Source organism: Nicotiana sylvestris, chromosome 11 (genome assembly GCF_000393655.2).
Source record: "Nicotiana sylvestris chromosome 11, ASM39365v2, whole genome shotgun sequence".
NCBI lineage: Eukaryota > Viridiplantae > Streptophyta > Magnoliopsida > Solanales > Solanaceae > Nicotiana > Nicotiana sylvestris.
The window spans coordinates 17,393,494-17,404,698 of record NC_091067.1 but is presented as its reverse complement, the minus strand read 5'-3'; the positions used below and the strand labels follow the sequence as shown (position 1 = coordinate 17,404,698).

General features: G+C 43.0%; 2 protein-coding genes across 2 annotated transcripts; both read left to right on the top strand.

The window, feature by feature from the left end:
- The first annotated feature begins 1,999 nt into the window (after positions 1–1,999).
- LOC138880772 (uncharacterized) lies at positions 2,000–4,573 on the top strand. Its single transcript, XM_070160949.1, has 3 exons — positions 2,000–2,076; positions 2,808–3,156; positions 4,478–4,573. Exons 1-3 carry the CDS (start codon positions 2,000–2,002, stop codon positions 4,571–4,573), a joined length of 522 nt encoding a protein of 173 aa, XP_070017050.1.
- A 5,713-nt stretch (positions 4,574–10,286) lies between these two features.
- On the top strand, positions 10,287–10,703 carry LOC138880771 (uncharacterized). The gene has a single exon (XM_070160948.1). The coding sequence runs from the start codon at positions 10,287–10,289 to the stop codon at positions 10,701–10,703; it is 417 nt and encodes a 138-aa protein (XP_070017049.1).
- Positions 10,704–11,205: the final 502 nt, after the last annotated feature.

Sequence of the window (11,205 nt, the reverse complement as noted above, 5' to 3'; positions counted from 1 at the left end):
TGGTGACAAAGAAGCGGTCTATGGATTGTGAAACTATAAAGATGACTCACCAAGTTAGTGCAATAGTACATTCAATGGCTCTGAAGCTTGAAGATCCCGGTGCTTTCACCATTACTTGCACCATTAGGAGTGCGGATTTTGCTAAGGCTCTATGTAATTTGGGGGCTAGTATCAATTTGATGCCCTACTCAGTTTTCAAAACTTTGGGTATTGGGCAACCTAGGCCGACTTCCATGAGATTGCAAATGGCGGATAGAATGATGAAGAGACCATTGGGTATTATTGATGATGTGTTTGTCCGGGTGGACAAATTTATCTTGCCAGCTGACTTTGTAATCTTGGACTGCGAGGTGGATTATGAAGTTCCTATCATATTGGGGAGACCTTTCCTTGCTACGGGGAAGGCGTTAGTTGATGTGGAAGTAGGGGAACTCACCTTCCGGGTGGGTGATGAAAAGGTGGTCTTTCATGTGTGCAAATCAATAAAGCAGCCCAACAGTACCGAGGTGTGCTTTTTTGTGGACCTCGTCACAACAGTGATAGTTGATGACACCAGTGCAATGATTAATATAGAGGATCCATTGGAGGCCGTATTGTTGAATCTTGATGTCAATGATGATGAGGGCCGAGTGGAGTGCGTGAATGCTTTACATGGAATGGGATCTTACTCTTATGAGCCTAGGAAATTATCTTTGGACCTCGAGAATAGGAAGACTCCACCAACAAAACCTTCAATTGAGGAGCCTTCAGTTGAAACCACTGCCTCCACACCTCATGTATGAGTTCTTAGGCTCAAATTCTACTTTTCCAGTTATCCTTTCCTCTTGTCTTACTAACATGCAGATTGATGACATATTGGCGATGATTCAAAAGCGAAAAAAGGCAATTCGATGGACTTTGATATTCGGGAGATAAGCCCCGCATTATGTATACACAAAATTATTTTGGAAGATGATACAAAACCCTCCTTGGATCATCAAAGGAGGTTGAATGAAGCAATGCAAGAAGTTGTGAAAAAGGAGGTGATCAAGTGGTTGGATGTCGGGGTTGTGTACCCCATCTCTGATAGCTCTTGGACTTCACCGGTGCGGTGTGTACCGAAGAAGGGTGGCATGACTGTGGTTGCAAATTCACAAAATGAATTGATTCCTACCAGAACCTCACCGGTTGGAGGGTATGCATGGACTACCGCAAGTTGAATAAAGTGACCCGCAAGGATCACTTTCCTTTGCCTTTTCTTGATCAGATGTTAGATCGACTTGCTGGGCATGCCTTATATTGTTTCTTGGATGGGTATTTTGGGTACAACCAAATCTTGATTGCTCCGGAAGATCAGGAGAAGACCACATTTACTTGTCCATATGGCACATTTGCTTTCTCTAGGATGCCTTTTGGGTTGTGTAATGCACCGGCTACATTCCAGTGGTGTATGATGGCCATTTTCACCGATATGGTGGAAGACATTTTGGAGGTGTTCATGGATGACTTCAGTGTTGTGGGAGATTCATGTGATGAATTCTTGAAGAATTTTGATAGAGTTTTGGCTCGTTGTGAAGAAATCAATCTTGTTCTCAATTGGGAGAAATGCCACTTTATGGTGGAAGAGGGCATAGTTCTTGGGCATAAAATTTCAAAGCATGAGGTAGACAAATCAAAAATTGATGTGATTTTAAGGCTCCCTCCCCCTACATCTGTCAAGGGAGTTTGAAGTTTTCTAGGGCATGCAGGGTTCTACTGGAGATTTATCAAAGACTTTTCGAATGTAGTGAATCCCTTGTGCAAGCTGTTGGTAAAAGATGCCAAGTTTGTTTTTGATGAAAAATGTATGCAAGCCTTTGAACTTCTCAAGCATAAGTTGACTACCACTCCTATAATTACCGCACCTAATTGGAGCTTTCCCTTTGAGCTCATGTGTGATACGAGCGATGTTGTGGTTGGGGCGGTCTTGGGTCAACGAGTGAACAAAATATTTCATCTGGTGTACTATGCGAGCAAGACAATGAATGATGCTCAAGTGAACTACACAGTGACCGAGAAAGAACTTTTGGCTATTGTGTTCGCAATGGAAATATTTTGGTAGTATCTCATGGGTGCTAAGGTTATTATTCATACCAACCATGCCGCACTCCGGTACTTGATGACGAAGAAGGATTCCAAAGCTAGACTGATACGATGGGTCTTGTTACTTCAAGAGTTTGATTTGGAGATTGTGGATCGGAAAGGTAGTGAAAACCAAGTGGCAGACCACTTATCCCGCTTGGAGGAGGAGGGGAGGCCTCGTGATGGCCTAGAGATCAATGATTCATTTCCCGACGAACAACTCCTTTTGGTGTCTATGAATGAGCGGGTGGAATTTCGAAGAAAGATGAGATGCCTCTCAATACGGCTCTTGAGGTTGATATTTTTGATGTATGAGGCATTGATTTTATGGGCCTGTTTGTCAGCTCGTGTGGGAACACATACATTCTTGTGGCGGTCGACTATGTCTCAAAGTGGGTTGAAGCCGTGGCTTTGCCCAACAATGAGGCCTAGAGTGTTGTTGCATTTCTCAAGAAGAGCATTTTTACAAGGTTTGGTACTCCTCGTGCAATCATAAGTGATTGGGGGTCTCATTTTTGCAATAGAGCTTTTGACACTTTGCTTGCAAAGTGTGGTGTCAATCACAAGGTTTCTACTCCCTATCATCCTCAAGCGAGTGGCCAAGTTGAAGTCTCAAACAGGGAAATCAAGAGTATATTGTCAAAGACGGTCAATGCAAATAGGACCGATTGGTCAAAGAAGTTGGATGATGCTCTATGGGCTTATAGGACTGCTTACAAGACTCTGATTGGTATGTCTCCGTATTGGTTGGTATTTGTAAAAGCTTGCCATCTACCGGTTGAGTTAGAGCACAAGGCCATGTGGGTTTTGAGGAAGCTAAATCTTGAATGGGATGTTGCATCCAATCTTCGTGTGGAGCAGCTTAATGAACTTGATGAATTCCGATTCCATGCCTACTCTAGTTATTCCTTGTACAAAGACAAGATGAAGTACCTTCATGATAAATATGCTCGTAGTAAGGAGTTCAAAGTGGGTGATTTGGTTCTCTTGTTCAACTCTCGGTTACGTCTGTTTCCGGGAAAGCTTAAATCAAAATGGAGTGGACCTTTTGAAGTGGTGTGTATGACCTCGTTTGGTGCACTTGATTTAAAGAACAAAAATGGGGAAGTTTTCAGAGTAGATGGGCATAGAGTCAAGCACTACTTGGGAAAATTTGATGACAGCCACGTGGTGGCACTTCTTCATCTCAAATGATTTGATGGTAACCTGCGTCGTGCCGCGACATTAAATTAAGCGCTTCTTGGGAGGCAACCCATATGTTTTCATTTTCATTGTGTTGATGCAATGCAGGACAAAGTGGAAAAAAATGTTAAGTCTCTGAAGTTTGCAATGCGGACCGCACTACATTTTGTGCGACTGCAGAGAACCTAATGCGGGGGGGCACAAACTTAGTGCGGACCGCATTGATGAAGGAGTAAAAGACATTCTCTCTGAAGTTTGCCACCACGGACGCATCGCATTTTGTGCGGTCCGTGGTGGTCCACTGCGGTCGCAATGCATTTTCTGCGGACCGCAGTGGCTGCCTTGTCTGAATCTTGTGACTTTGAGCAGTGCGGACCGCATTGCCATTTTGTGCGGTCCGCATTGGGTAGGTGAGATGGGGCCCATGACTTTTTCTATAAATAATACCTGAGGCCCTCATTTTGAACTTTTCGATCTTTCAACTCTTAGAGCTTTAAAAATTACTATTCATTCCCACTTATTGCTTGTAACTGATCACTAAGGCATAATCATCATCACAACATCTTACTTCTGGTCCTTTTATCTCTTTGCAATTGTTAATTTTATTATTTTTCATTAAATTTTTAGTTTCTTAGCTTTTCTTCTGCTCTTCCTATATTTCTTTCAATTTGGTAGAATTAGGTTAGTTATTTTCTTGTTTAATGTAGACTTAGGTAGTTAAAAACACTAGGCAAACACTTAGGGACCTTTCTTAGATGAAAAAAGACTTAAATGTGAACATTTCATAAACCCTAAGTTAGTGCTGCAACTGGGCACTCAGTACAGACCGCAGTGGATATTGTGCGGTCCGTAATGACATTTTGTGCTGACCGCACTGCTGAAAGACCTGAAGCTTGATCATTGAGGACCGCGGCCACATTACATTTTGTGCGGTTCGCGGTGCCTCAATGCGTACCACATTGCCATTTTATGTGGTCCGCGGAGCAATTATTCAGAGAATGGGTAGTCTAACCCACCTTTGTGCGGACCGCATTGGCATTTTGTGCGGTGCGCATTGGCCTCAGTGTGGCCGCACTACATTTTGTGCGGTCCGCACTCTGCAACATTTGATACTGTCTGCAACATTTTATTTCCTGCAACTGTGAACTTCACTATCTTTTTGGTTACTAACAAGCTTAATGACTGATGTTTGCAGACAATGGTGAAACAAAGAGGCAAGGGTTCTAAACAAGCTCGTAGAGGAGAATCCTCCCGGGAAGGGAAACAGAAGATGCTAAGATTGACTCCCTGAGCCCGAAAAAACATTAAAAACATGAGGAAGCTTATTAAAGCTGCTGATAGGGCCATTGACCAGTCTGGGAGTGAAAACGAGCCCTCTCGGGATATATCTTCAGACTCAATCCCAGAGTACATCCCTGACTAGCCGGAGAGAAACAAACTAAGAGACACTCCTCCAGCTTCCCCCACTGCCCAAGCATCGGTAAATGTATCTTCTAGGTCGTTTGAGGGTTTAACTGAAGGCAGTGGGGATGAATACTCCACCTCTCCCACAGCTTCATTATCCGGAGAGGGTGCAGTAGGAGAAGATACGGCAGTAGGAGAAGAAGAGGTAGTAGGAGAAGAGGGTGAACCTCAGGTGGGAGGAATTGCTAGAACTAGAAACTGAAGGTGTGGCAAGACCGGTTTGTAAGTGAGGTGGCCTACCATAAATTCAGAGAATGGTGGCCTGTGAGGAAATTGATTCCGGAGAGGAGTTTTATTGATAGAGACCTCTTGCCTCACAATCCCAATGTGAGAAGACAGTTTAGAGAGAGAGTGGGCTGGGAGTACTTCTTAAACAACTGTGAGGATGCAAACGAGCACCTGGTCAAGGAATTCTACACCAATATTGCCCACATCAAGAAGGGCACCAAAGTGACCAAGGTGCACAATTTGACAGTGTTGTTTGATGGGAAAACAATAAATGACTACTTGGGCTTCGATGAGGAGGATGAGTCGCTGTATTTGGCAAAGATGGAATTAGGTAAGGAGGTCCGTCCTTGGTTGGCACAGTATCTGGCAATCCCAGGTACCACCCCCCAATTGGTTGAATGCGGGAGTGAAAATTTTGAGGAGAAGATTGAATTTCGAGGCCAAGGGGTGAAAAACATTTGTGTGCAGCAGATTGGATCCCACTACTCATGACAACTCATTCCCTCTTCACCGGGCAGTTTTGGTAGCATCAATCATGGTGGGGTACCCGATTAACGTCGGGAAGGTGATGTCTCGGGTGATTACACAAGTAGTTAGTGAAGGTGACAGAAACTACCCCTTCCCCAGCGTTTTAACCATGTACTTCAGGGATCTCAAAGTTGAAAAGCGGCCATTTGATACCAAAGTGAAAGCAAAGGCCCTGTTCTCATGGTACAACATGTAGAGTGATGACAACCCAAAAAGCAAGAACTACAAGGGAACAGCCACTGCTGCAACTGGCCAGTTTGAAGAGCCAGTAGTGGTAGTGGCTCATACTCAGCCTTCTTCCACCTCAGCAGACTTGCCCCTGGTCCATCCACTTCAGCAGTTCCAGATATACCCTCTACCCCGGCCCACCCAGTGACTGCCCACCGTCTGAGCCAAGCCCTTCTCAGCATCAACAACTGGATGCAAACAGCTTCCTCTAAGTTGTCTGTCCTTACTTCTATAGTGGCAGCTCAGTCGGCACTTTCGCCTTCGCAGGTCCTACAGTCTATTGAGGACGCCCTCAAGGATATCCAAGATAACCAAAAGAAGATCTTGGACACTCAGAAAGTGCTTACAGAGGCTGTGGGTTCTCATGGAAAAGCTCTCAAGGAGCTTGCTAGGGAGGCCAAGAAGATGAGAAAGACTCGGGCTTCCAAGGAGTTCGTGAAGGAGTTGAGGGTTGAGGTTGACAGGTTGAAGGCAGATTATCTTTCTTTGGATTTATTGCTACAGGACCCTATGCCAGCAGCTCATCCCCAGCTAGAGCAGTCCAAGAGGCCTCCCAAGAGGAAGAGGATGATTTCCCGCGTAGATGATGCAGTCATCCAGTTTGCAGACCCACTGGAGACCTCCTCCAGTCAGCCAGAGGTTGCAGCTCAAGAGATTGTCCAGGTCCAGGTCCAGGTCCCAGCAGCAGAGCAGCAGGTCATAGGGAACCAGCCTGAGGTTCCCGAGTATATTGAGGACCTAGGGACCATTCAGGACCCCATGCAGACATACGGGCCATAGGGAGTTTCTACATCCTTTTCCCTTTATTTTTGGTGCTTATTTTGGTTAGTTGGCATTGAGGACAATGTCAGCTTTCATTTGAGGGGGTAGGCCCTACTTTTATTGATTTGGATGAATGTATATATTCGACAAATTTTTATGATTTATTTCTTTTTATCTTTGGTATGTATATAATTTTAGTACTTCATTATATTTTTCATACTTTTCACTTTGGGTCTGTATATAAAAGTTATGTCACATTGTATATATTCATCCCCGTATTGTATATTCGAGTAAATCCCTTCTTGTACATATTCATTCTACTTTTCGCATTTTGTTTCGTAGCTTCTTATTTATGTTCGTAGCTTCTTGTTTTGAACGTTTGCAATAAGCTTTTGGTTTTCTTAATGCCACGGTTCTTTCCAAAGGTGGAGTTTGTATGAACCGGGTGGCTCTTCCTAATGATGGATGGCGTGACAACCTTCTTAAAGGTTTGAGTCTGTTTTTTTTTTGCTTTTTAGTAGTAGTGGTAAGGGTGCCTCAAGCAAAGTTTCACTTGGGCCTAGCACATTTGCCTTTGATCTCATGGTCAAAAAAATAAATTGTTGTATTTAGGATGGTGAAAGTCGTGACCTTGAGACTCTTGTGTTGACCGATAATCATCAAGTGGTTTTTCGGGACCATTATGTGCTCAAATCTTATCTAAGGTCATTGTGGGCCCCCGACTCTATGTCTTTAGTGATCCCATAGCTTGTGTTGTGAGAAATTGCATTGCAAGTCCAAGTCCCGAGCCATTGGTCTAGAACTTGCCCTGAATGTTTGTTGAGGCGAAATCCTAAGTGAATTTTGACTTGAGACATGATTATAGGCTCTCCTTGATCCAAATGATAGCTTGAACACGTCCATAGCCTACCAATGATAAAATCCCTAATCAACCCTTTTGAGAATTAGACCTTTTTCCTTCAAGAACCATGATACAAGCCTTTACTCGTTCTAAAAGATACCATCTCTTAGCACCCGATCTTTCCTTAACATATGGCAAAAGTATAAGTTTGGGGGGAGAGACGAGGATGGCAACAAAGTGATAAAAAGGTACAAATGAAGAAAAGGAAAGGCAATGAAAAAGAAAGAAAAGCAAAAAGACAAAAAGAATGCTCAATGTAGAATTGAATAAAAAGGGATTTAAGAAAAGCAATGAATGAAAGGTGTGGAAAGTTGAAAAAGGAGAAAAGATTTGAAATGTATAAGAAAGAGTGACAGTGTGTCTCTATAACCCCTTAAAAAGAAGTGAAAAGACTCAAAAAGTCAAGTGAATGTGTGTCAAAATGAAACAAAAAAAGTGCTTGAGGGAAGATGGAACCTACTTAGACCAAACATTGCCTACCCAGAACGAAAAGCATTCACTATGTCTCCACAAAAGCCCTATATGATCTCTAGTTGAATGAAACTTACATTAGTGGTGACTCACATAAGGGGCAAGAATATGGTACTTAGAGCCGGACTTGTGACTTTTCCTTGAGAGAGATGAGTGATCTTCCATTAACCTCGTTCTGAGTGCTACTATTCTAAAGGTGAGGTTTGCTAAGGGAGAGCTGAGGATGTGTGAGTTTGGGTTCCACAATGACCAAAGTAATAGAAAGAGTTCTTGGTGTGTTGAGTCAATTCTTGATGCTCTTGTATCGCACTTAATACATGGTGTTTAAAAGAGTAAATGTTGTTAATGATTCATTTGTATTGAGGGCAATTGTTAGTCCCAACTGATGCTAGATGAGGTCACTTTAGGACAGCTGAATTTTCTTTTAAGGGGTGGGTCTTATTTTGTTTGCTTGAGGACAAGCAAAAGCTTAAGTTTTGGGGAGTTGATAACTAGGGATTTTGATACATTTTATACTACTTTATGCTTAAGTTTTGATTAGAAATATATACAAAATAGTCCCAAAGGCTCACAAGTTGTGCTTGATTGCAGTTTTGATCAATAAGGTGACAAGATATCAAAGATCAGCTCAAAAAAGGAGTGAAACTTGCACAAGTATCAAGACAAGACAAAGTTCAGGCAAAATAGGGCTAGTGCGGCCGCACACCATTCTATGTGGCCCGCACAAGTGAGGTTCAGAGAGGCTACTATTCAGGCAAAAAGATAATGCGACCGCACGAGGTTTTGTGAGGTCCGCACTGGGATCAATGCGGCCGCACTCGATTTACTGCGGTCTACAGAGCCAAGGTTCAGAGAGTAACCAGTTCCAAGTTTGAAGCCCAATGCGGTCCGCGCTCCATTTCATGCGGATCGCACTAGAAGCCATCGTGGCCGCACTCAATTCTGTGCGGTCCGCATTGCCCGAGTTTAGAGAGTCGTTCAAGTTTAGAGCCCTAGTGCAGCTGCACGTGATTTTGTGCGGTCTGCACTAACCCCGCAGGGGTATTTTTGTCCAGATTTTTCAGCTTAGTATAAATAGCTTATTTTCCCATTTTTAGGTCATCAGATAGTTTGTACTGAAGGCGGCGCTCGTGACTTCGATATTTTTAGCTATCTTGAGTAATTTTAGCTTTATTTCAACATTGAATCTTCAAGTTTAATTTAGCAATTAATTAATATGAGTTTTTCTTCATCTATTTCTTTGTTTTCTTCTCTAATTATGAGTGGCTAGACCCATAAGCTAGGGTTGTGGCTCAATCCTAGTGTGGGTAATTGATGGGTCTTGTGTTTTAGGGCTTGATTGATTATGAGTGTTTAATATTTGGACTAATTTCATGTTTAATTGCTGAATTAATGGTTGCAAATACTAGTTTGTGTTTAGTTGACTTTGGCTCTTCTTGAGAATGAGAGCTCAAGTCTCTGAAATTGGTCCAATAAGGAATTGGGGCGTACTCAAGAGATTGATAACCCCAATTAAAGGGTTAAACCTAGAGATAGTAATAGCCGACTTGAACCTTGATTGCTTGTGTAAATTTGCATACCCAATTGGTCTTGAGAAAGTCAATTCGGGCAAAATCACTCGAACTACTGAGAGGTGTAGAGTGAGTAGAATCGTGCAATGGTTATATCATACTCCCCAAATGTGACAATCATTCCTTAGACTCAAGTATCCGTCAATTGACCACCTAGGCAAAAGTCACTACCCTAGTGCCTTTTATCTAATTGAACAACTCGCAATAGTTTAATCATAGCTTATTTTAGCTTAATTGATCATTGTGGTTCTATACAATTAGAAGTAAATCAAAACCCAAAATATTTAGAAGTGAAATTAAGAGTAAATACACAACTCCACTTTAGATAGACACTCGAGTCCAACTTCTAGTTCCCTATGGAAATCGATCCCGACCTTAATCGGGTAAAAGCTGTTTCGACCTCTCTCTCTACTCAATAGTAGTGCAGGACTGGCTTTGATCAAGGAGTCGGCCTTTGGCTTCAGCACCAATTACTTCCCCACCCGCCCAGCCAGCTGGGGGTGGAGGTCAGTTAGCTAAGGGTCACCTTAGAGGGGGAGGCCGATCAGGTGGCGGTCAGGCCCATTTCTATGCACTCCCTGCTAGACCGGATGCTCTTGTTGAGATGTTGTGATCACAGGTATTATCTCAGTTTGCCACTGGGATGCCTCTGTATTATTTGATCCTAGTTCCACTTTTTCATATGTGTTGTCATATTTTGCTCATTATTTAGATACGCCCCTCGAGTCTCTTGTTTCTCGGTTTATGTATCTACTCTGGTGGGCAATACTATTATTGTGGACCGCGTATATCGGTCTTGTGTGGTGACTATTGGGGGTTTGGAGACCCGAGTAGATCTTTTGCTGCTTAGTATGGTTAATTTTGATGTGATATTGGGCATAGATTGGTTGTCAGCTCCATCTTATACTATTCTGGATTTTCATGCTAAGACGGTGACGTTGGCTATGCCTGGGGTGCCACGGATTGAGTGGCGAGGTTTGTCGGATTATGCTCCCAGTAGGGTAATTTCATACTTGAAGGCCCAGCGGATGGTTGGGAAGGGTTGTCTTTCTTATTTGGCCTTTGTGAGGGATGTCAGTGCAGAGACTCCTAGTATTGATTCGCTTACGGTGGTGAGAAATTTCCCGGATATATTCCCTGCAAAACTGTCGGGCATGCCACCGGATAGGGATATTGACTTCGGTATTGACTTGGTGCTGGGTACTCAGCCCATTTCTATTTCACTATATCGCATGGCACCGGCGGAGTTAAAGGAATTAAAGGAGTAGCTTCAGGAACTCCTTGCTAAGGGGTTTATTCGGCCTAGTGTGTCACCTTGAGGTGCGCCTATTCTATTTGTGAAGAAGAAGGATGGAACGATGAGGATGTGCATTGATTACAGGTAGTTGAACAAGGTCACAATCAAGAACAAGTATCCTTTGCCTTGTATTGATGATTTATTTGACCATCTTCAGGGAGTGAGGGTGTTCTTCAAGATTGATCTCAGGTTAGGGTATCACCAGTTGAAGATTAGGGGCTCGGACATACTTAAGACAACTTTTAGGACTTGATATGGTCATTATGAGTTCCTTGTGATGTATTTTGGGCTAACCAATGCCCCAGCAACATTCATGCATTTGATGAACAGTGTGTTTCGGCCTTATCTCGACTCGTTTGTTATTGTATTCATTGATGATATTCTGGTGTACTTGCATAGTCAGGAGGAGCATGCTGAGCATTTGAGAGTTGTATTGCAATGGTTGAGGGAGGAGAAGCTTTATGCAAAGTTCT

What these genes read in the sequence shown, in the direction of transcription:
- LOC138880772 (XM_070160949.1), top strand. Translation starts at nt 2,000, where the DNA reads ATGAATGATGCTCAAGTGAACTACACAGTGACCGAGAAAGAACTTTTG. An exon ending in TTCGCAATGGAAATATTTTG is followed by an intron (nt 2,077 to 2,807) that starts GTAGTATCTCAT and finishes ATGGGCTTATAG; the next exon opens with GACTGCTTACAAGACTCTGA. An exon ending in GGAGTGGACCTTTTGAAGTG is followed by an intron (nt 3,157 to 4,477) that starts GTGTGTATGACC and finishes TGATGTTTGCAG; the next exon opens with ACAATGGTGAAACAAAGAGG.
- LOC138880771 (XM_070160948.1), top strand. Translation starts at nt 10,287, where the DNA reads ATGGTTAATTTTGATGTGATATTGGGCATAGATTGGTTGTCAGCTCCA.